This window comes from Lolium rigidum, chromosome 6 (assembly GCF_022539505.1).
Source record: "Lolium rigidum isolate FL_2022 chromosome 6, APGP_CSIRO_Lrig_0.1, whole genome shotgun sequence".
Lineage (NCBI taxonomy): Eukaryota > Viridiplantae > Streptophyta > Magnoliopsida > Poales > Poaceae > Lolium > Lolium rigidum.
In genome coordinates, this window is record NC_061513.1 from 113355028 (window position 1) to 113378906 (window position 23879).

Here is a 23879-nt window from a genome sequence, read left to right on the forward strand (position 1 = left end):
CATGTAGTACTATTTCAGTAATTCAGTTAACAAGGTTAATAAGATTTGTAAATGAGCCTGCCTTTTTTTGTAGCCAAACCTCATCTCGGAGAGGACTTCAGAGATTGAATCAATGCTGAGAGAGCAAGCAGTGTAAGCCTAAGTTATATCTGACAATGAACAAACTAACTTGAACAAAAAAAATTGGTGCACATTTACAGGTGCACCAATATCCATATGTTAGTTTTGAACCTATGAAAGAGGTGCATAACTTCCTGCCATAATGTTCCAGACAGGCAAAAATCAGAATAGAAATGACACAATACAGAGGATAGAAAAGCAATACTCCAAGCAAAAGAACCAAACCTTGGTCGAGTATTAGCATAAGAAATAACACTGTTTAAATCATCATCCGCTTACTCCATCGCTCCAGCTGCATTCCCAGTATTCTTTGGCTTTTTATTTTCGAATTGATGCCTATGACACAAATATTTGATTCCTCATTTTATTAAATAATTACTACGATTTTAATTTATAGAGACCGAGGTAAATTTAATATTGTAATATTGTATTACTATTGTGAGGATAGTTCTTATAATTGACTTATTTATTACGTATACTTGTTGGGATAACTTCATGCATCAAAACCATTTGAAAAGGTAAATTTGATAGGGCTCCATTAGGTCTTTTTTAAGACCATCGGGCCGGTATGGGTTTTAAACCATATTTTTCCTTTTAAAATTATTTTTAAGATAATCTTATCGTGAGCTTTAAATATACGGGCGTCGAGAGTAGTTTATCAATTTAAACTTCCATTATATATATATATATATTATAATTTTTTATTAATTATATTTTTCTAATGAGGTAGGACCCATTTTAAAGTTTCGCACAGGCCCCAAATTTTGCCGGCTCGGCCCTGTACGTGATTCTGCATCACTACGACAAATGTAACCTTCTAATGTTGTAATTGCACGTACGGAGAGCTACTGCACGTACGGAGCGGGAGCTGGGCAACTAGTGAAGGAGAGGCCTTCCGTTCGTCGGCAGCTCGCCGTGTTCAACGCGCAATCACCGTCGCGCTCGGAATCGCTGCACTTAAGCAAAGCTCTCCATCAGTTCGTATGTAGATACTACGACTCGGAGTCTGCTTCTCTTCCAAAGCATACGAACCGAGTCAGCCTCTGGCGTGTATTATGCACCGACTCGGAACGGTAGATAGTTCTCGATCAGTATATAAGTGCAGCCACCCACCGTGGTCTCTCCACAAACCATCGAGCTAGCGAATCAGCCAACCACATACGAAGCTCCATCGCAGAACCAAATACGAGCTAGCCAACGACGCGAACTTGATAGATCGACCAATCGAAGAAGCAACAAGCAAATATGGGTTGCGGGATGAGCCGCCTTGCCAAGGCTACGATCGCCCTGGTGATCCTGGTCATGCTTTTCCTGCCCGCCGCTATGGCGGCCGGTAGCTTCGACGCCACCCGGAGCCAGCACCTGCCGCTGCCGCGCGGGACCGTCCGCGGGCCGGAGAGCGTCGCCTTCGACGGACAGGGCCAGGGCCCCTATAGCGGCGTCTCTGACGGCCGTGTCCTCAAGTGGAACGGCGACAAGCTCGGATGGACGACCTACACGCACGGCCCCGGCTACGACAGCAAGATGTGCACGGCTACCAAGTTTCGCCCGGAGACAGCGACGGAGAGCCAATGTGGCCGCCCGCTCGGCCTTCGGTTCGACCAGAAGACAGGAGACCTGTACATCGCCGACGCGTACAAGGGTCTCATGAGGGTTGGCCCAGGCGGCGGGGAGGCGACGGTGCTGGTCAACAATGTCGATGGCATACCTCTAAGCTTCACCAACGGGGTTGACGTCGACCAAACTACCGGCCAGGTCTACTTCACGGACAGCTCTATGAACTACAACAGGGCGCAACACGAGATGGTGACGAGAACTGGGGACTCCACGGGGCGCCTCATGAGGTATGACCCGCGAACCTCAGATGTCACGGTGCTCCAGACAGACATGACCTACCCTAATGGCGTCGCCGTCAGCACCGACCGTACACACCTTGTGGTTGCATCGACCGGTCCTTGCAAGCTACTAAGGCACTGGATCAAAGGTCCCAACACTGGAAGATCCGAGCCTTTTGCCGACCTCCCGGGGTATCCTGATAATGTGAGACCTAGCAACAAGGGAGGTTATTGGGTGGCTTTACACCGTGAGAAAAACGAGCTTCCTTTTGGCCGGGATAGCCATCTGCTTGCTGTGAGGGTCGGCTCCAACGGGAAGATACTAGAAGAGATGAGAGGTCCCAAGAGTGTGAGACCGACGGAGATAATGGAGAGGAACAATGGCAAAATCTACATGGGTTCAGTGGAGCTGCCTTATGTCAGTGTAGTTAAACGCAAATAGAGATAGTTTGATTGAACATAGATTTTTGTTACTTATATTTTATCCCTCAGTGTAATTTTCCAGTTTATTTTCTGCCAGAATACCCAATGTAATCGACACATATTATCAGCAAATTATTATATGTTATTTCTTTCATTTTCATGTCAAGAAAGGCTAATTTCTGTCAAGCTCCTACCCTCCTACTGAATCATTCAAAAGCAAAGCAAGAAATTACTCTCTATTGTGGGTTCTCTAACTGTATGGGCAAATTCAGTGTTGCAGTGTTAGTTTTCAACTAATATAACATACACTGACAATTTATTCATACTCAAGTTTTCAGGCTCTGAAGTACACATTGTTTTCTCTTCCAGCATATTGATGCATGAGACTATAGTTTGAGAGATTCAAGGATGGTGAATAAGTGACTGGATAATTTATCGCTCGTGCGGCAATATATATAGATATCTTTCTTGTGACAATATAACGCTAGGTGTCTGATTTGTATTTTCTTTGTACAATCAGTTCTAGCAAAGTCCAAACTGATTTAGCTCCATAGTACATCTGGACCGAGACTTGAAATGCCAGGTTAACTTAACTGAAGTGGGACGGACATCATCCGGTGCAGCTAGGAGCGCAAAATATATGAAGAAACCAGGCACAACCACAACACCTACCAGCCGGCGACATGGTTCATTGCAAGACTCAACATACCCAATCAACATATTTTGTTTGTTTGTTTGAGAGTAGCTTATCACGTTTACCGCGCGATACCCTTCCACCATATATAACAAGTGATTTTTCTAGCTAATTATTCCCAAAATATATGAAGAAACAAATTATCCACATCAAGAACTCCCACATATGAAGAAAATATGTAAAACAGATGGGTAGGCCATGTAAACGTATACAGATCAGCCAACTCAGAATTACAGGTTTTTCCCACCGCTTGTAACTTGGGGAAGCATATCAGTTATAAACTGAACTTGTTCCTGGCCACTGAAGCCATTCAAATGTATGGAATATGCAAATCTTAACCCTAACGATAGAATTTGTCAGTGTAGAGCCAGACTCGGTGATGCAAAAGGTGATGTGATCTGTCCGGTTTCCGATACAAAAACATTTTTCTTCATGTACCTGCTTTGCAACTTGGAATGACTTGCCAAAGCATGACAGAGTGAATGAGTGATGAAAGTTTTAGTACCCCGTTAACTGAAGCTGTGAGGAAGGGATGCACTCATATTAACAATTACCAGACTCTTCAAGGTATTACCATGATAAAACAACAAACTGTAATCAATAGCAGAATTAGAAAAAAATCTGAACACATAAGAACCTAATCTGCTCCATCACTTACCACTGTATTTTCTTCGCCTCTTTCTTCGTAACATAATCAGGATAACAGGGAAAGGTAAATATAAGCATAAACCTTCAAAATCTACATGGGTTCCGTGGATCTGCCTTACGTCAGTGTAGTTAAACGCAAATAGAGATAGGTTGATTCAACATAGCTTTTTTGTTTCTTATATTTTATCCTTTCGTGTAATTTTCCAGTTCATTTTCTCCTGGTGTAAATGTGTAATCGACACATATTATGAACAAATTATTATATATTATTTTCTTTCATTTTCATATCCAAAAAAAGCTAATTTCCGTCAAGCTCCTTTTATTGTGGGATGAACCTTTCAAAAGAAAAGCAAGAAAATACTCGCTATATATTGTGGGTTCTCTAGCTGTACAAGCAAAAAAACACTGTTCCATTGTTAGTTATTGAACTAATATAACATACACTGACAACTTTTTCTCTGAAAAGATATTTTTAAAGTAATATAAGTATATAACACACACTAGCGATTTATTTCTCTAATAATAAAAAGCTTTTTTTGAATTTCATAGAAAATGTTAAAACAAGGCGTCTTCATTACTCGACCGGCAATTACAACAAATAAATCCTACTGTAATAATAGGAGAGAGAACATGCCGGGACAAGTCCCTTCAGCCTTACCATTGTCTTGGATAAAAAATTTGCACCCATTGCATTCATGTGTGTTTATATCATTTCTCCCAGGTACATATTCATACTCAAGTTTTCAGGCTCTGAAGTAAACATTGTTTTCTATTCCACCATATTGATGCATGAGACTATAGTTTGAGAGATTCAAGGATGGTGAATAAGTGACTGAATAATTTATCGCTCGTGCGGCAATGTATATAGAGATCTTTTTTGTGACAAATATAACGCATGTATTCTGAACACTGATGATCGTTGTGTATCAGGCAGCTCGATTATTGCCTAATAGGTGTCTGATTTGTATTTTCTTTGTACAATCATTTCTAGCAAAGTCCAAACTGATTTAGCTCCATAGTACGTCTGGACTGAGACTTGAAATACCAGCTTAACTTAACTGAAGCGAGACGGACACTATCTGGTGCAGCCAGGAGCGCAAATATATGAAGAAACCAGGCACAACCACAACACCTACCAGATGGGGACATGGTTAATGGCAAGACTCAACATACCCTACCACCATATATAACAAGCGATTCTCTAGCTAATTAGCTCAAAAATATATGAAGAAGCAAATTATCCACTTCAAGAACTCCCACATATGAAGAAAATATGTAAACAGATGGGTAGACCATGTAAACGTACAGAGAATCAGCCAACTCAAAATTACAGGGTTTTCCCTCCGCTTGTAACTTGGGGAAGCAGATCAGCTATAAACTGAACTTGTTCCTGGTCACTAAAACCGTTCAAATGTATAGAATATGCAAATCTGAACCCTAACGATAGAATTTGTCAGTGTAGAGCCAGATTCGACAATGCAAAAGGTGATATGATCTGTCCGGTTTCTGATGTTTTAGACATGCAGGTACAAAAACAAGCATTATATTTTTCTTCATCTACCTGCTTTGCAACTTCGAATGACTTGCCAAAGCATGATAGAGTGAATGAGCGATGAAAGTTTTAGTACCACGTTTACTGAAGCAGTCCAATACATTTGCTTCTGTAACTTGTGATACCAAAATTTCCTTCCATTTACTGGTTCAATTTACAAGAAAAAACTAAGTTTTCTGGTTCACCTATGCGACTAGAACTGACATTCCTTGATCATACAAACCAAGGAAAACAAATACTGCAATTACAACATTTGCCATGTGGCACTAGTTCAGTTCACAAGGTTAATTAACACCATCTGACATGCACAAATGGATGATGTATATATCATGCATATATCATAAAGAAGGAGTATGTCTTTGGGCGACAGAAGATTTATCAGGGGGGTTTCTCCCCCCGAACTGCTCTCGTCGCTCCACATCGCCCTGCGGCGACATGGGCGGCCCCTCTCCCTCCCCCGCCTCAGGCCTCCTCTCCAGCCCCTCCCCCGATGCCACCGCCGCCGAGAGCCGCCGGCCAAAGCCCGCGCGGTGCCGGTGGCTGTCCTTCGGCCCGCGCCTGGTGAGGGCCTCGCGGGATGGCTTTCCCTGGTGGCATTGCCGCTTCCTCCAACCGGCGATGGGTGCCGCGGAGCCTGGCGGGGTGTCGGCGCTGCTCGGCGGCTTGGTCGGCGGCGTTGGCGTCAAGTAGCCGGGGCGGCCGTGGCCAGGGGTGGTGGCGGCGGGCCCAGATCTGGACCGTTGGGCTGAGGTCTGGGCCTCATCTGGGTGGCCACGGGCTGAGCGGGCCAGATACGCTGGAGCTGGGCCTGGTTGGTGCGGGTTCCTCTCCATGGCTAGTAGAGGTTGTGGCCGGAGCTTGGGCGGCTTCGTTGCCTGGTGTGACGCCGGTCCTGTACTAGCTGCAGAAGTTCGTTGCAGGGGCAGGGACATCTTGTTTGCCTCTCTCGGGTTTGCTCCGCTTGAGAGAGACTGTGTTTTTTGGGCCGTGTGGATGGCGCTTCACTGGCATGGTGGCGAGTTTCGTCGCCGCCGACTGCATGATTCCCCGGCCAACTGTGACACCTGTGGGGATGGCGCGTCTCGGAATTGCCCCTTAAGGACTGGTTTAGTTCGTTGGGTTTAGCCTGTAGGGACACTAGCGTGCACGATGGTGTGGCCACGAAAGCACCGCAAGGCTTCGGCCATTATCGGCGACAACGACGTCTTTGGATGCCGTTCACCTCGTTGGAGGCGTGGCCATGACACACGTCTGCCGCTAGTTGCCTTCCCCCGGTGCACTGTCTGCTGTCTTGCTGACTTGCGTTCTCTCCGAGGTCCTCCTCGGAAAATCTACTGTTCGATGCCCTGAGTCTTGCTGTGAACGGCTTCATATAAACGGTGTGCATCTGGTTCGCGTGGCCGCTCTCGAGCCTAGGGTGGTTGTCAGAGCTTGTGTCGTGGCACGAGGGACACCGGTGGTTCTCAACAGCCGGTGGCTGTCCTGACGGCAGGTGCAAAGACTTGGGATTTTCTTGGGGTGGGGGTTGAAGCTTCCACGAAAGCATTGCACAGCTCCCTTGTGCCGACAACGGCGACGCTCGTGTGCGCCGTACCCCTTCCTAAAGTTGTTTTCATGAAGTTCCCCCCTTTGATATATGGAGTCTCGTCTGCTCACTAGCGCATTTAGCTAGTTTCCTCGTTGATGGTGGTCCTCTACAAGGCGGCCCTGTGTGTGCGGCTCCATGGAGTGGCATCTTTTTTGCTTGAAGTTTCAGGCCGAGCTACCGATGTTTAATTGTAGCCTTGGGCGCTCTTGTAGATCTTGTAGTCTGGATCCTTGATCAGTTCTGCCTGGTCTTTTCTTGGTTTAGGCTGTAGCTTTGCATCACCCTTGTGCTAACCCCAGTTTTTTGGTTTCTCTTCAGTTTTCGTTTTCTTTGTACTCCTTACCAGTCGATGGCTTTGTTAATTAAAAGTCGGGCTCATCGAGCCATATGTTTAAATATTTATCAGGGGCCGATACTCAGACATCATGTTGATCACTACAACCTCTTCTCGAGGAGAATTCAGAAATTGGATCAGGCTTGCGAGAGCAAAGGTTTAAAATAGCACGCTATTTCTCCGCTAATAGCGCACTATAGCATATCTAGAGGGTCCACGCTAAGTTTTAGTAATTTTGCTCGCTGTGCCGCTATTTGCGAATAGCATGTTATATCGCGCTAAAACTCATAGCGTTAGCGCTATTTTTTCGGGCAAGTTGCTTTCACTTTTTTGTGGTGATGAAGTGCAATCTGTTGGTTCCACTTCTAAATCAGAAGATAATATCGCTAATGCTAATATTTTTATTAAATAATTTATACTATGTTGTTGCCCTGTGACATGCTGATGTTATCCTTCTAAAATATTTATGATCTATTTTTATGTGTGGTTATGTATGTATGATTCAGTCAGCTTTAAACTATATATCCATTCGTTCTAGTAAAATTATTTATTTTTAGGCTATATTTAGTATTATTTTGAAAACGCTATTTGAAATATACCACGCTATTAGCACGATATAGCGTCCACAACGTTTAAAGGAGGCTGCCGCTACTTCATTTAGCACGCTATTTTAAACCTTGGAGCAAACTCTTCAGTTCTTTATAAAGTGGGAAGAAGATACTGTGTATATGCAGGTGCATTCTGAATCAAACTGAAGAGCAGAGCACATAGCTGATGCCTCAAGAAGATGCACTTCAATATAAGGTAACTCTTACAATTGCATTAGCACTGCTTTTTGAAACAACGGGAGTAACAACAAAACATAGGCATGTAGTACTATTTCAGTAATTCAGTTAACAAGGTTAATAAGATTTGTAAATGAGCCTGCCACTTTTTTGTAGCCAAACCTCATCTCGGAGAGGACTTTAGAGATTGAATCAATGCTGAGAGAGCAAACAGTGTAAGCCTAAGTTATATATGACAATGAACAAACTAACTTGAACAAAAAAAATTGGTGCACATTTACAGGTGCACCAATATTTTTTTGGAGCAACCGGCAGGAGCACTGCCTTTTCATTAAGCAAGGGGGAAAAACCGACCAAACTGTACAGGAGAGGGCATATTTAGATTAAGGTGGGAATATGCCCCAGAAAACCACGCAAAGAAAAAAGAAGAGGGAAAAAGGTCAGTCAGGTTTGGCCGGTATGGCCGGCCCGAAGCCGTTGGTGGCACGATCCCTCTGGAGGACGTCTTCCTCTGCGATATCGGCAACCTCAAGATAGGTAAGGCGGCGCCCCGTGAAAATGCGTATGTTTCGTTCCTTCCAAGCATTCCAAAGAACATATAGGAACCGGCCGCTGATGCGTTTTTGTTCCTTTGTAGCCTTTGCAGAGATCAAGTCATCCCACCACTCAGTGATGGATTGGTGGACGTGGCGATTATCAGGGCTGTCATCGTTGTCCCAGGTCTTCATCCGGTTCCAAATGGCTATAGTGAAGGGGCAATCTTTGCATAGGTGGTTGGCCGTCTCGGGCGCATGTAGACATAGAGGACATAGAGGTTCATGTGGCCAGCCCCTAATGGCGAGCATATCAGCAGTTAGCAGCTTTCCATGCAGGGCAAGCCATCCAAAAAGCTTGCACTTCGGTTCGGCGTGAGCAAACCATATCTTTGTTGCGAGAAATCTAGCCTGACCACCGAAGAACTGAGCCTTGTAAGCAGAGCTGGCACTGTAAGTCGAGTCGGTAGTGAGAGTCCATAAAATGGAGTCTGGTTGCCCAGGGGCCGGGTTGACGGCTTGGATGATGTCCCAAAGCTCTAAATATTGCGCCAGCTGCGTGGGTGTGTTTATCCTGTTGACGGAGCGGATCCAGTTGTTGTCGCTCAACTCTTTGGCAACCGTGCGGTTTTTCCTGGAGGCGATCTTGAAAAGGTCAGGCGCCCAAGTCGAAAGGGGGCCCCGTCCACACCCGCTTGTCGTGCCGGAAGGAGGTAAGCTTTCCGTTGCCAATAGTGATCTTGGTGGAGGCCCCGAAAGCGCCATGTCGGTCTCGTCACGGGGAAGCTTTGATCCCGCCCACGCACCCTCGTGGTCAGTCCATTGGAGCCAAGGCCGGCGGAGCCTTAAAGCTCTTCCAGATCTTTCAATATCCGGCATTCCCAAGCCCCCCAGAGTCTTCGGCCTGCACACCGTTTTCCAATTCCACGAGGGCTTTCCCTTGAGCCGCATGTTCTCCCTCGTCCCCCGCCCAGACGAAGGTCCTGGCAATCTTGTTGATCCTGTCTCTAGCCCATTTAGGCAGCGGTATGACCGTAGCGTGGTATATACCGGTAGCCATGAGGACCGTCTTAGCAAGGATGACTCTTCCTGGCCGCGCTAAGTTCTTGCCCATCCATCCCGGCAACTTTCCCGCAATCTTGTCGATCAGAGGCTACAGGTCGACCTTTCGGAGGCGTCGAAAGTGGAGAGGTAGGCCAAGGTATTTTCCAGGGAAACTGGCCAGTTTAGCCGGGAAGTCAGTGAGGATGTCCAGCACGTCAATGTCCGCACAGCGCACCGGGAAGATTTCCGTCTTCGTCATGTTGGTGACAAGCCCACTAGCTTTCCCGAAGCAGTCTAGGATAGAGGAGATGGCACTGAGGTCGTCCTTGCGGGGGTTCACAAAGATCCCAGCAACGTCGGCGTACATGGCACCAATATCCATATGTTAGTTTCGAACCTATGAAAGAGGTGCATAACTTCCTGCCATAATGTTCCAGACAGGCAAAAATCAGAATAGAAATGACACAATACAGAGGATGGAAAAGCAATACTCCAAGCAAAAGAACCAAACCTTGGTCGAGTATTAGCATAAGAAATAACACTGTTTAAATCATCATCCGCTTACTCCATCGCTCCAGCTGCATTCCTAGTATTCTTTGGCTTTTTCTTTTCGAATTGATGCCTATGACACAAATATTTGATTCCTCATTTTATTAAATAATTACTACGATTTTAATTTATAGAGACCGAGGTAAATTTAATATTGTAATATTGTATTACTCTTGTGAGGATAATTCTTATAATTGACTTATTTATTACGTATACTTGTTGGGATAACTTCATGCATCAAAACGATTTGAAAAAAGGTAAATTTGATAGGGCTCCATTAGGTCTTTTTTTAAGACCATCGGGCCGGTATGGGTTTTAAACCATATTTTTCCTTTTAAAACTATTTTTAAGATAATCTTATCGCGAGCTTAAAATATACGGGCGTCGAGAGTAGTTTATCAATTTAAACTACCATTTAAGACATATATATATTATAACTTTTATTAATTGTATTTTTCTAATGAGGTAGGACCCATTTTAAAGTTTCGACAGGGCCCCAAATTTTGCCGGCCCGGTCCTGTGATTCTGCATCACTACGACAAGTGTACCTTCTAATGTTGTAATTGCACGTTCGGAGAGCTACTGCACGTACGGAGCGGGAGCTGGGCAGCTAGTGAAGGAGAGGCCTTCCGTTCGTCGGCAGCTCGCCGTGTTCAACGCGCAATCACCGTCGCGCTCGGAATCGCTGCACTTAAGTCTCCATCAGTTCGTATGTAGATACTACGACTCGGAGTCTGCTTCTCTTCCAAAGCATACGAACCGAGTCAGCCTCTGGCGTGTATTATGCACCGACTCGGAACGGTAGATAGTTCTCGATCAGTACTACAGTGTAGTATATAAGTGCAGGCACCCACCGTGGTCTCTCCACAAACCATCGAGCTAGCGAATCAGCCAACCACATACGAAGCCCCATCGCAGAACCAAATACGAGCTAGCCAACGACGTGAACTTGATAGATCGACCAATCGAAGAAACAACAAGCAAATATGGGTTGCGGGATGAGCCGCCTTGCCAAGGCTACGATCGCCCTGGTGATCCTGGTCATGCTTTTCCTGCCCGCCGCTATGGCGGCCGCCAGCTTCGACGCCACCCGGAGCCAGCACCTGCCGCTGCCGCGCGGGACCGTCCGCGGGCCGGAGAGCGTCGCTTTCGACGGACAGGGCCAGGGCCCCTACAGCGGCGTCTCCGACGGCCGTGTCCTCAAGTGGAACGGCGACAAGCTCGGATGGACGACCTACACGCACGGCCCCGGCTACGACAGCAAGATGTGCACGGCCACCAAGTTCCGCCCGGAGACAGCGACGGAGAGCCAATGTGGCCGCCCGCTCGGCCTTCGGTTCGACCAGAAGACAGGAGACCTGTACATCGCCGACGCGTACAAGGGTCTCATGAGGGTTGGCCCAGGCGGCGGGGAGGCGACGGTGCTGGTCAACAATGTCGATGGCATACCTCTAAGCTTCACCAACGGGGTTGACGTCGACCAAACTACCGGCCAGGTCTACTTCACGGACAGCTCTATGAACTACAACAGGGCGCAGCACGAGATGGTGACGAGAACTGGGGACTCCACGGGGCGTCTCATGAGGTATGACCCGCGAACCTCAGATGTCACGGTGCTCCAGACAGATATAACCTACCCTAATGGCGTCGCCGTCAGCACCGACCGTACACACCTTGTGGTTGCATCGACCGGTCCTTGCAAGCTACTAAGGCACTGGATCAAAGGTCCCAACACTGGAAGATCCGAGCCTTTTGCCGACCTCCCGGGATATCCTGATAATGTGAGACCTAGCAACAAGGGAGGTTATTGGGTGGCTTTACACCGTGAGAAAAACGAACTTCCTTTCGGCCGGGATAGCCATTTGCTCGCTGTGAGGGTCGGCTCCAACGGGAAGATACTAGAAGAGATGAGAGGTCCCAAGAGCGTGAGACCGACGGAGATAATGGAGAGGAACAACGGCAAAATCTACATGGGTTCCGTGGAACTGCCTTATGTCAGTGTAGTTAAACGCAAATAGAGATAGGTTGATTCAACATAGCTTTTTGTTTCCTATATTTTATTCTTCCGTGTAATTTTCCAGTTCATTTTCTCTTGGTGTAATTGACAGATATTATCAGAAAATTATTATATGTTAATTTCTTTCATTTTCATGTCTAAAAAAGATAATTTCTGTCAAGCTCCTTTTAGTGTGGGATGAACCTTTTAAGAGCAAAGCAAGAAAATACTCGCTATATATTGTAGGTTCTCTAGCTGTACAACCAAATTCACTGTTCCACTGTTAGTTATTGAACTGATATAACATACACTGCCAATTTATTGGTCTGAAAAGCTCCTACCCTCCTACTGAATCTTTCAAAAGCAAAGCAAGAAATTACTCTATTGTGGGTTCTCTAACTGTACGAGCAAATTCAGTGTTGCAGATTCATACTCAAGTTTTCAGGCTCTGAAGTACACATTGTTTTCTCTTCCAGCATATTGATGCATGAGACTATAGTTTGAGAGATTCAAGGATGGTGAATAAGTGACTGGATAATTTATCGCTCGTGCGGCAATATATATAGATATCTTTCTTGTGACAATATAACGCTAGGTGTCTGATTTGTATTTTCTTTGTACAATCAGTTCTAGCAAAGTCCAAACTGATTTAGCTCCATAGTACATCTGGACCGAGACTTGAAATGCCAGGTTAACTTAACTGAAGTGGGACGGACATCATCCGGTGCAGCTAGGAGCGCAAAATATATGAAGAAACCAGGCACAACCACAACACCTACCAGCCGGCGACATGGTTCATTGCAAGACTCAACATACCCAACCAGCATATTTTGTTTGTTTGTTTGAGAGTAGCTTATCACGTTTACCGCGCGATACCCTTCCACCATATATAACAAGTGATTTTTCTAGCTAATTATTCCCAAAATATATGAAGAAACAAATTATCCACATCAAGAACTCCCACATATGAAGAAAATATGTAAAACAGATGGGTAGGCCATGTAAACGTATACAGATCAGCCAACTCAGAATTACAGGTTTTTCCCACCGCTTGTAACTAGGGGAAGCATATCAGTTATAAACTGAACTTGTTCCTGGCCACTGAAGCCATTCAAATGTATGGAATATGCAAATCTTAACCCTAACGATCGAATTTGTCAGTGTAGAGCCAGACTCGGTGATGCAAAAGGTGATGTGATCTGTCCGGTTTCCGATACAAAAACATTTTTCTTCATGTACCTGCTTTGCAACTTGGAATGACTTGCCAAAGCATGATAGAGTGAATGAGTGATGAAAGTTTTAGTACCCCGTTAACTGAAGCTGTGAGGAAGGGATGCACTCATATTAACAATTACCAGACTCTTCAAGGTATTACCATGATAAAACAACAAACTGTAATCAATAGTAGAATTAGAAAAAAATCTGAACACATAAGAACCTAATCTGCTCCATCACTTACCACTGTATTTTCTTCGCCTCTTTCTTCATAACATAATCAGGATAACAGGGAAAGATAAATATAAGCATAAACCTTCAAAATCTACATGGGTTCCGTGGATCTGCCTTACGTCAGTGTAGTTAAACGCAAATAGAGATAGGTTGATTCAACATAGCTTTTTTGTTTCTTATATTTTATCCTTTCGTGTAATTTTCCAGTTCATTTTCTCCTGGTGCAAATGTGTAATCGACACATATTATGAACAAATTATTATATATTATTTTCTTTCATTTTCATATCCAAAAAAAGCTAATTTCCGTCAAGCTCCTTTTATTGTGGGATGAACCTTTCAAAAGAAAAGCAAGAAAATACTCGCTATATATTGTGGGTTCTCTAGCTGTACAAGCAAAAAAACACTGTTCCATTGTTAGTTATTGAACTAATATAACATACACTGACAACTTTTTCTCTGAAAAGATATTTTTAAAGTAATATAAGTATATAACACACACTAGCGATTTATTTCTCTAATAATAAAAAGCTTTTTTTGAATTTCATAGAAAATGTTAAAACAAGGCGTCTTCATTACTCGACCGGCAATTACAACAAATAAATCCTACTGTAATAATAGGAGAGAGAACATGCCGGGACAAGTCCCTTCAGCCTTACCATTGTCTTGGATAAAAAATTTGCACCCATTGCATTCATGTGTGTTTATATCATTTCTCCCAGGTACATATTCATACTCAAGTTTTCAGGCTCTGAAGTAAACATTGTTTTCTATTCCACCATATTGATGCATGAGACTATAGTTTGAGAGATTCAAGGATGGTGAATAAGTGACTGAATAATTTATCGCTCGTGCGGCAATGTATATAGAGATCTTTTTTGTGACAAATATAACGCATGTATTCTGAACACTGATGATCGTTGTGTATCAGGCAGCTCGATTATTGCCTAATAGGTGTCTGATTTGTATTTTCTTTGTACAATCATTTCTAGCAAAGTCCAAACTGATTTAGCTCCATAGTACGCCTGGACTGAGACTTGAAATACCAGCTTAACTTAACTGAAGCGAGACGGACACTATCTGGTGCAGCCAGGAGCGCAAATATATGAAGAAACCAGGCACAACCACAACACCTACCAGATGGGGACATGGTTAATGGCAAGACTCAACATACCCTACCACCATATATAATAAGCGATTCTCTAGCTAATTAGATCAAAAATATATGAAGAAGCAAATTATCCACTTCAGGAACTCCCACATATGAAGAAAATATGTAAACAGATGGGTAGACCATGTAAACGTACAGAGAATCAGCCAACTCAAAATTACAGGGTTTTCCCTCCGCTTGTAACTTGGGGAAGCAGATCAGCTATAAACTGAACTTGTTCCTGGTCACTAAAACCGTTCAAATGTATAGAATATGCAAATCTGAACCCTAACGATAGAATTTGTCAGTGTAGAGCCAGATTCGACAATGCAAAAGGTGATGTGATCTGTCCGGTTTCTGATGTTTTAGACATGCAGGTACAAAAACAAGCATTATATTTTTCTTCATCTACCTGCTTTGCAACTTCGAATGACTTGCCAAAGCATGACAGAGTGAATGAGCGATGAAAGTTTTAGTACCACGTTTACTGAAGCAGTCCAATACATTTGCTTCTGTAACTTGTGATACCAAAATTTCCTTCCATTTACTGGTTCAATTTACAAGAAAAAAACTAAGTTTTCTGGTTCACCTATGCGACTAGAACTGACACTCCTTGATCATACAAACCAAGGAAAACAAATACTGCAATTACAACATTTGCCATGTGGCACTAGTTCAGTTCACAAGGTTAATTAACACCATCTGACATGCACAAATGGATGATGTATATATCATGCATATATCATAAAGAAGGAGTATGTCTTTGGGCGACAGAAGATTTATCAGGGGGGTTTCTCCCCCCGAACTGCTCTCGTCGCTCCACATCGCGCTGCGGCGACATGGGCGGCCCCTCTCCCTCCCCGCCTCGAGGCCTCCTCTCCGGCCCCTCCCCCGATGCCACCGCCACCGAGAGCCGCCGGCCAAAGCCCGCGCGGTGCCGGTGGCTGTCCTTCGGCCCGCGCCTGGTGAGGGCCTCGCGGGATGGCTTTCCCTGGTGGCATTGCCGCTTCCTCCAACCGGCGATGGGTGCCGCGGAGCCTGGCGGGGTGTCGGCGCTGCTCGGCGGCCTGGTCGGCGGCGTTGGTGTCAAGTAGCCGGGGCGGCCGTGGCCAGGGGTGGCGGCGGCGGGCCCAGATCTAGACCGTTGGGCTGAGGTCTGGGCCTCATCTGGGTGGCCACGGGCTGAGCGGGCCAGATACGCTGGAGCTGGGCCTGGTTGGTGCGGGTTCCTCTCCATGGCTAGTAGAGGTTGTGGCCGGAGCTTGGGCGGCTTCGTTGCCTGGTGTGACGCCGGTCCTGTACTAGCTGCAGAAGTTCGTTGCAGGGGCTGGGACATCTTGTTTGCCTCTCTCGGGTTTGCTCCGCTTGAGAGAGACTGTGTTTTTTGGGCCGTGTGGATGGCGCTTCACTGGCATGGTGGCGAGTTTCGTTTCCGCCGACTGCATGATTCCCCGGCCAACTGTGACACCTGTGGGGACGGCGCGTCTCGGAATTGTCCCTGAAGGACTGGTTTAGTTCGTTGGGTTTAGCCTGTAGGGACACTAGCGTGCACGATGGTGTGGCCACCAAGGGGCTTCGGCCATTATCGGCGACAACGACGTCTTTGGATGCCGTTCACCTCGTTGGAGGCGTGGCCATGACACACGTCTGCCGCTAGTTGCCTTCCCCCGGTGCACTGTTTGCTGTCTTGCTGACTTGCGTTCTCTCCGAGGTCCTCCTCGGAAAATCTACTTGTTCGATGCCCCGAGTCTTGCCGTGAACGGCTTCATATAAACGGTGTGCATCTGGTTCGCGTGGCCGCTCTCGAGCCTAGGGTGGTTGTCGAGCTTGTGTCGTGGCACGAGGGACACCGGTGGTTCTCAACAGCCGGTGGCTGTCCGACGGCAGGTGCAAAGACTTGGGATTTTCTTGGGGTGGGGGTTGAAGCTTCCACGAAAGCATTGCACAGCTCCCTTGTGCCGACAACGGCGACGCTCGTGTGCGCCGTACCCCTTCCTAAAGTTGTTGTCATGAAGTTCCCCCCTTTGATATATGGAGTCTCGTCTGCTCACTAGCGCAGTTAGCTAGTTTCCTCGTTGATGGTGGTCCTCTACAAGGCGGCCCTGTGTGTGCGGCTCCATGGAGTGGCATCTTTTTTGCTTGAAGTTTCAGGCCGAGCTACCGATGTTTAATTGTAGCCTTGGGCGCTCTTGTAGATCTTGTAGTCTTGAGCCTTGATCAGTTCTGCCTGGTCTTTTCTTGGTTTAGGCTGTAGCTTTGCATCACCCTTGTGCTAACCCCAGTTTTTTGGTTTCTCTTCAGTTTTCGTTTTCTTTGTACTCCTTACGAGTCGATGGCTTTGTTAATTCAAAGTCGGGCTCATCGAGCCATATGTTTAAATATTTATCAGGGGCCGATACTCAGACATCATGTTGATCACTACAACCTCTTCTCGAGGAGAATTCAGAAATTGGATCAGCCTTGCGAGAGCAAAGGTTTAAAATAGCACGCTATTTCTCCGCTAATAGCGCATTATAGCATATCTAGAGGGTCCACGCTAAGTTTTAGTAATTTTGCTCGCTGTGGCGCTATTTGCGAATAGCATGTTATATCGCGCTAAAACTCATAGCGTTAGCGCTATTTTTTTGGGCAAGTTGCTTTCACTTTTTTGTGGTGATGAAGTGCAATCTGTTGGTTCCACTTCTAAATCAGAAGATAATATCGCTAATGCTAATATTTTTAATAAATAATTTATACTATGTTGTTGCCGTGTGACATGCTGATGTTATCCTTCTAAAATATTTATGATCTATTTTTATGTGTGGTTATGTATGTATGATTCAGTCAGTTTTGGACTATATATCCATTCGTTCTAGTAAAATTATTTATTTTTAGGCTATATTTAGTATTATTTTGAAAACGCTATTTAAAATATACCACGCTATTAGCACGATATAGCGTCCACAACGTTTAAAGGAGGCTGCCGCTACTTCATTTAGCACGCTATTTTAAACCTTGGAGCAAACATTCAGTTCTTTATAAAGTGGGAAGAAGATACTGTGTATATGCAGGTGCATTCTGAATCAAACTGAAGAGCAGAGCACATAGCTGATGCCTCAAGAAGATGCACTTCAATATAAGGTAACTCTTACAATTGCATTACCACTGCTTTTTGAAACAACGGGAGTAACAACAAAACATAGGCATGTAGTACTATTTCAGTAATTCAGTTAAGAAGGTTAATAAGATTTGTAAATGAGCCTGCCACTTTTTTGTAGCCAAACCTCATCTCGGAGAGGACTTTAGAGATTGAATCAATGCTGAGAGAGCAAGCAGTGTAAGCCTAAGTTATATATGACAATGAACAAACTAACTTGAACAAAAAAAAATTGGTGCACATTTACAGGTGCACCAATATTTTTTTGGAGCAACCGGCGGGAGCACTGCCTTTTCATTAAGCAAGGGGGAAAAACCGACCAAACTGTACAGGAGAGGGCATATTTAGATTAAGGTGGGAATATGCCCCTCAAAACCACGCAAAGAAAAAAGAAGAGGGAAAAAGGTCAGTCAGGTTCGGCCGGTATGGCCGGCCCGAAGCCGTTGGTGGCACGATCCCTCTGGAGAACGTCTTCCTCTGCGATATCGGCAACCTGAAGATAGGTAAGGCGGCGCCCCGTGAAAATGCGTCTGTTTCGTTCCTTCCAAGCATTCCAAAGAACATATAGGAACCGGCCGCTGATGCGTTTTTGTTCCTTTGTAGCCTTTGCAGAGATCAAGTCATCCCACCACTCAGTGATGGATTGGTGGACGTGGCGATTATCAGGGCTGTCATCGTTGTCCCAGGTCTTCATCCGGTTCCAAATGGCTATAGTGAAGGGGCAATCTTTGCATAGGTGGTTGGCCGTCTCGGGCGCATGTAGACATAGAGGACATAGAGGTTCATGTGGCCAGCCCCTAATGGCGAGCATATCAGCAGTTAGCAGCTTTCCATGCAGGGCAAGCCATCCAAAAAGCTTGCACTTCGGTTCGGCGTGAGCAACCCATATCTTTGTTGCGAGAAATCTAGCCTGACCACCGAAGAACTGAGCCTTGTAAGCAGAGCTGGCACTGTAAGTCGAGTCGGTAGTGAGAGTCCATAAAATGGAGTCTCGGTTGCCCGAGGGCCGGGTTGACGGCTTGGATGATGTCCCAAAGCTCTAAATATTGCGCCAACTGCGTGGGTGTGTTTATCCTGTTGACGGAGCGGATCCAGTTGTTGTCGCTCAACTCTTTGGCAACCGTGCGGTTTTTCCTGGAAGCGATCTTGAAAAGGTCAGGCGCCCAAGTCGAAAGGGGGCCCCGTCCACACCAGTTGTCGTGCCAGAAGGAGGTAAGCTTTCCGTTGCCAATAGTGATCTTGGTGGAGGCCCTGAAAAGCGCCATGTCAGTCTCGTCACAGGGAAGCTTTGATCCCGCCCACGCACCCTCAGGGTCAGTCCATTGGAGCCAAGGCCAGCGGAGCCTTAAAGCTCTTCCAGATCTTTCAATATCCGGCATTCCCAAGCCCCCCCAGAGTCTTCGGCCTGCACACCGTTTTCCAATTCACGAGGGCTTTCCCTTGAGCCGCATGTTCTCCCTCGTCCCCCGCCCAGACGAAGGTCCTGACAATCTTGTTGATCCTGTCTCTAGCCCATTTAGGCAGCGGTATGACCGTAGCGTGGTATATACCGGTAGCCATGAGGACCGTCTTAGCAAGGATGACTCTTCCTGGCCGCGCTAAGTTCTTGCCCATCCATCCCGGCAACTTTCCCGCAATCTTGTCGATCAGAGGCTACGGGTCGACCTTTCGGAGGCGTCGAAAGTGGAGAGGTAGGCCAAGGTATTTTCCAGGGAAACTGGCCAGTTTAGCCGGGAAGTCAGTGAGGATGTCCAGCAGGTCAATGTCCGCACAGCGCACCGGGAAGATTTCCGTCTTCGTCATGTTGGTGACAAGCCCACTAGCTTTTCCGAAGTAGTCTAGGATAGAGGAGATGGCACCGAGGTCGTCCTTGCGGGGGTTCACAAAGATCCCAGCAACGTCGGCGTACATGGCACCAATATCCATATGTTAGTTTCGAACCTATGAAAGAGGTGCATAACTTCCTGCCATAATGTTCCAGACAGGCAAAAATCAGAATAGAAATGACACAATACAGAGGATGGAAAAGCAATACTCCAAGCAAAAGAACCAAACCTTGGTCGAGTATTAGCATAAGAAATAACACTGTTTAAATCATCATCCGCTTACTCCATCGCTCCAGCTGCATTCCTAGTATTCTTTGGCTTTTTCTTTTCGAATTGATGCCTATGACACAAATATTTGATTCCTCATTTTATTAAATAATTACTACGATTTTAATTTATAGAGACCGAGGTAAATTTAATATTGTAATATTGTATTACTCTTGTGAGGATAATTCTTATAATTGACTTATTTATTACGTATACTTGTTGGGATAACTTCATGCATCAAAACGATTTGAAAAAAGGTAAATTTGATAGGGCTCCATTAGGTCTTTTTTAAGACCATCGGACCGGTATGGGTTTTAAACCATATTTTTCCTTTTAAAACTATTTTTAAGATAATCTTATCGCGAGCTTAAAATATACGGGCGTCGAGAGTAGTTTATCAATTTAAACTACCATTTAAGACATATATATATTATAACTTTTATTAATTGTATTTTTCTAATGAGGTAGGACCCATTTTAAAGTTTCGACAGGGCCCCAAATTTTGCCGGCCCGGTCCTGTGATTCTGCATCACTACGACAAGTGTACCTTCTAATGTTGTAATTGCACGTTCGGAGAGCTACTGCACGTACGGAGCGGGAGCTGGGCAGCTAGTGAAGGAGAGGCCTTCCGTTCGTCGGCAGCTCGCCGTGTTCAACGCGCAATCACCGTCGCGCTCGGAATCGCTGCACTTAAGTCTCCATCAGTTCGTATGTAGATACTACGACTCGGAGTCTGCTTCTCTTCCAAAGCATACGAACCGAGTCAGCCTCTGGCGTGTATTATGCACCGACTCGGAACGGTAGATAGTTCTCGATCAGTACTACAGTGTAGTATATAAGTGCAGGCACCCACCGTGGTCTCTCCACAAACCATCGAGCTAGCGAATCAGCCAACCACATACGAAGCCCCATCGCAGAACCAAATACGAGCTAGCCAACGACGTGAACTTGATAGATCGACCAATCGAAGAAACAACAAGCAAATATGGGTTGCGGGATGAGCCGCCTTGCCAAGGCTACGATCGCCCTGGTGATCCTGGTCATGCTTTTCCTGCCCGCCGCTATGGCGGCCGCCAGCTTCGACGCCACCCGGAGCCAGCACCTGCCGCTGCCGCGCGGGACCGTCCGCGGGCCGGAGAGCGTCGCTTTCGACGGACAGGGCCAGGGCCCCTACAGCGGCGTCTCCGACGGCCGTGTCCTCAAGTGGAACGGCGACAAGCTCGGATGGACGACCTACACGCACGGCCCCGGCTACGACAGCAAGATGTGCACGGCCACCAAGTTCCGCCCGGAGACAGCGACGGAGAGCCAATGTGGCCGCCCGCTCGGCCTTCGGTTCGACCAGAAGACAGGAGACCTGTACATCGCCGACGCGTACAAGGGTCTCATGAGGGTTGGCCCAGGCGGCGGGGAGGCGACGGTGCTGGTCAACAATGTCGATGGCATACCTCTAAGCTTCACCAACGGGGTTGACGTCGACCAAACTACCGGCCAGGTCTACTTCACAGACAGCTCTATGAACTACAACAGGGCGCAGCACGAGATGGTGACGAGAACTGGGGACTCCACGGGGCGCCTCATGAGGTATGACCCGCGAACCTCAGATGTCACGGTGCTCCAGACAGACATGACCTACCCTAATGGCGTCGCCGTCAGCACCGACCATACACACCTTGTGGTTGCATCGACCGGTCCTTGCAAGCTACTAAGGCACTGGATCAAAGGTCCCAACGCTGGAAGATCCGAGCCTTTTGCCGACCTCCCGGGCTATCCTGATAATGTGAGACCTAGCAACAAGGGAGGTTATTGGGTGGCTTTACACCGTGAGAAAAACGAACTTCCTTTCGGCCGGGATAGCCATTTGCTCGCTGTGAGGGTCGGCTCCAATGGGAAGATACTAGAAGAGATGAGAGGTCCCAAGAGTGTGAGACCGACGGAGATAATGGAGAGGAACAACGGCAAAATCTACATGGGTTCCGTGGAGCTGCCTTATGTCAGTGTAGTTAAACGCAAATAGAGATAGGTTGATTCAACATAGCTTTTTTTGTTTCTTATATTTTATTCTTCCGTGTAATTTTCCAGTTCATTTTCTCTTGGTGTAATTGACACATATTATCAGCAAATTATTATATGTTAATTTCTTTCATTTTCATGTCTAAAAAAGATATTTTTTGTCAAGCTGCTTTTACCATGCTACCCTTCTGTGGATAAACGACCTTTGAAAAACAAAGCAAAAAATACTCCCTATTCTGGGTTCTCTAGCTGTACGAGAAAATTCACTGTTCGACTGGTAGTTATTGAACTAATATAACATAGGCTGACAATTTATTGCTCTAAAAAAGGTTTTTAAATTAATATAATATACACTGACGATTTATTGCTTTAAAAAGCTTTTTTTGAATTTTATAGACGATGTTAAAACAAGGTGTCTTAATTACTCGACCGGCAAGTAACAATAGGAGACAGGACATGCCATGCCAGAGTCGGGACAAGTACCTTCAGCCTTACCATTGTGTTGGATAAAAAAGTTCCACCCATTGCATTTATATGTGTTTATATAATTTTTAGCTCCCACATACATATTCATACTCAAGTTTTCAGGATGTGAAGTAAACATTGTTTTCTCATCCCGCATATTGATGCGAAGTCAAAGATGGTGAATAAGTGACTGGATAATTTATTGCTTGAGAGACAATATATATATAGAGATATTTCCTGTGATAAATATGAAGCTGATGATCATTGTGTATCAGGTAGCTCGATTATGTGTCTTATTTGTATTTTCTTTGTACATGCAGTTCTAGCACAGTCCAAACTGATTTAGCTCCATAGTACGTAAAGACTGAAGCTTGAAATGCCATGTTAACTTAACTGAAGCGAGACAAGCCATATGCATGGATTGATGCAGAGGCTGGGCTCACCCCATTATCGAAAAAACTGAAGCGAGACGGCCACCACCCGGTATAGCTAGGAGCGCAAAATATATGAAGAAACCAGGCACAACTAAAACACCTACCAGCTGGTGACATGGTTCATCGCAAGACAACATACCCAACCACCATAACAAGCGATTCTCTAGCTAATAAGACCCAAAATATATGAACAAACAAATTATCCAAATCAAGAACTCCCACATATGAAGATAATATGCAAGGCAGATGGGTAGGCCATGTAAACGTACAGAGAATCAGCCAACGCAGAATTACAGGTTTTCCCACCGCTTGTAACTTGGGGAAGCATATCAGCTCTAAACTGAACTTGTCCCTGTCACTAAAGTTGTTCAAATGTATGCAATATGCAAATCTGAACTCTGACGATAGAATTTATCAGGGTAGAGCCAGACTCGAAATTGCAAAAGTTGACGGGATCTCTCCGGTCTCCGATGTTTTAGACATGCAGGTACAAAAACAAGCATCAACTTTATCTTGATCTACCTGCTTTGAACCTTGGAATGACCTGCCAAAGCATGACAGAGTGAATTAGTGATGACAGTTTTAGTACCACGTTAACTGAAGCAGTCCAATACATCTGCTTATGTAACTTGTGATACATATACTGCAATTACAACATTTGACATGTGGTACGAGTTCAGTTCACAAGGTTAATTAACACCATCGGACATGCAAAAGCGATTATCAAATCTTTGGGCGTCAGAAGATTTACCAGGGGCCGACACTCAGACATCATCTACTGATCATTTCAACCTCTTCTCAGAGGAGAATTCAGAAATTGGATCAGACTTGCGAGAGCAAACTCTACAGTTATTTAGAAAAGAAAGAAGTCCAAATGACCCCCCTATGTATTGGGTTTGGGACACTAGACCCCCCTAAGTATTAATTGGAACACATAAGCCCCCTAAGTATGCGATACCATGTAAATTACCCCCTCAGACCGGTTATGGCTGTTTTGGTAGTGGTTTTGGTCCACGTGGACAATGGTGTTTTTGGTGCA

At 45.6% G+C, this 23879-nt stretch overlaps 3 protein-coding genes across 3 annotated transcripts; all 3 read left to right on the plus strand.

The window, feature by feature from the left end:
• Nucleotides 1-1365: 1365 nt before the first annotated feature.
• Nucleotides 1366-2397, plus strand: LOC124660378 (protein STRICTOSIDINE SYNTHASE-LIKE 10-like). Its single transcript, XM_047198184.1, has one exon. It carries the CDS (start codon nucleotides 1366-1368, stop codon nucleotides 2395-2397), a length of 1032 nt encoding a protein of 343 aa, XP_047054140.1.
• Nucleotides 2398-11091: 8694 nt separating this feature from the next.
• Nucleotides 11092-12123, plus strand: LOC124660380 (protein STRICTOSIDINE SYNTHASE-LIKE 10-like). Its single transcript, XM_047198186.1, has one exon. The coding sequence runs from the start codon at nucleotides 11092-11094 to the stop codon at nucleotides 12121-12123; it is 1032 nt and encodes a 343-aa protein (XP_047054142.1).
• An 8790-nt stretch (nucleotides 12124-20913) lies between these two features.
• Nucleotides 20914-21945, plus strand: LOC124660381 (protein STRICTOSIDINE SYNTHASE-LIKE 10-like). The gene has a single exon (XM_047198187.1). The coding sequence runs from the start codon at nucleotides 20914-20916 to the stop codon at nucleotides 21943-21945; it is 1032 nt and encodes a 343-aa protein (XP_047054143.1).
• The last annotated feature ends 1934 nt before the right edge of the window (nucleotides 21946-23879 follow it).

Excerpts from the sequence above, each read along its gene's own strand:
- LOC124660381 (XM_047198187.1), top strand. The coding sequence starts at position 20,914 with ATGGGTTGCGGGATGAGCCGCCTTGCCAAGGCTACGATCGCCCTGGTG.
- LOC124660380 (XM_047198186.1), top strand. The coding sequence starts at position 11,092 with ATGGGTTGCGGGATGAGCCGCCTTGCCAAGGCTACGATCGCCCTGGTG.
- LOC124660378 (XM_047198184.1), top strand. The coding sequence starts at position 1,366 with ATGGGTTGCGGGATGAGCCGCCTTGCCAAGGCTACGATCGCCCTGGTG.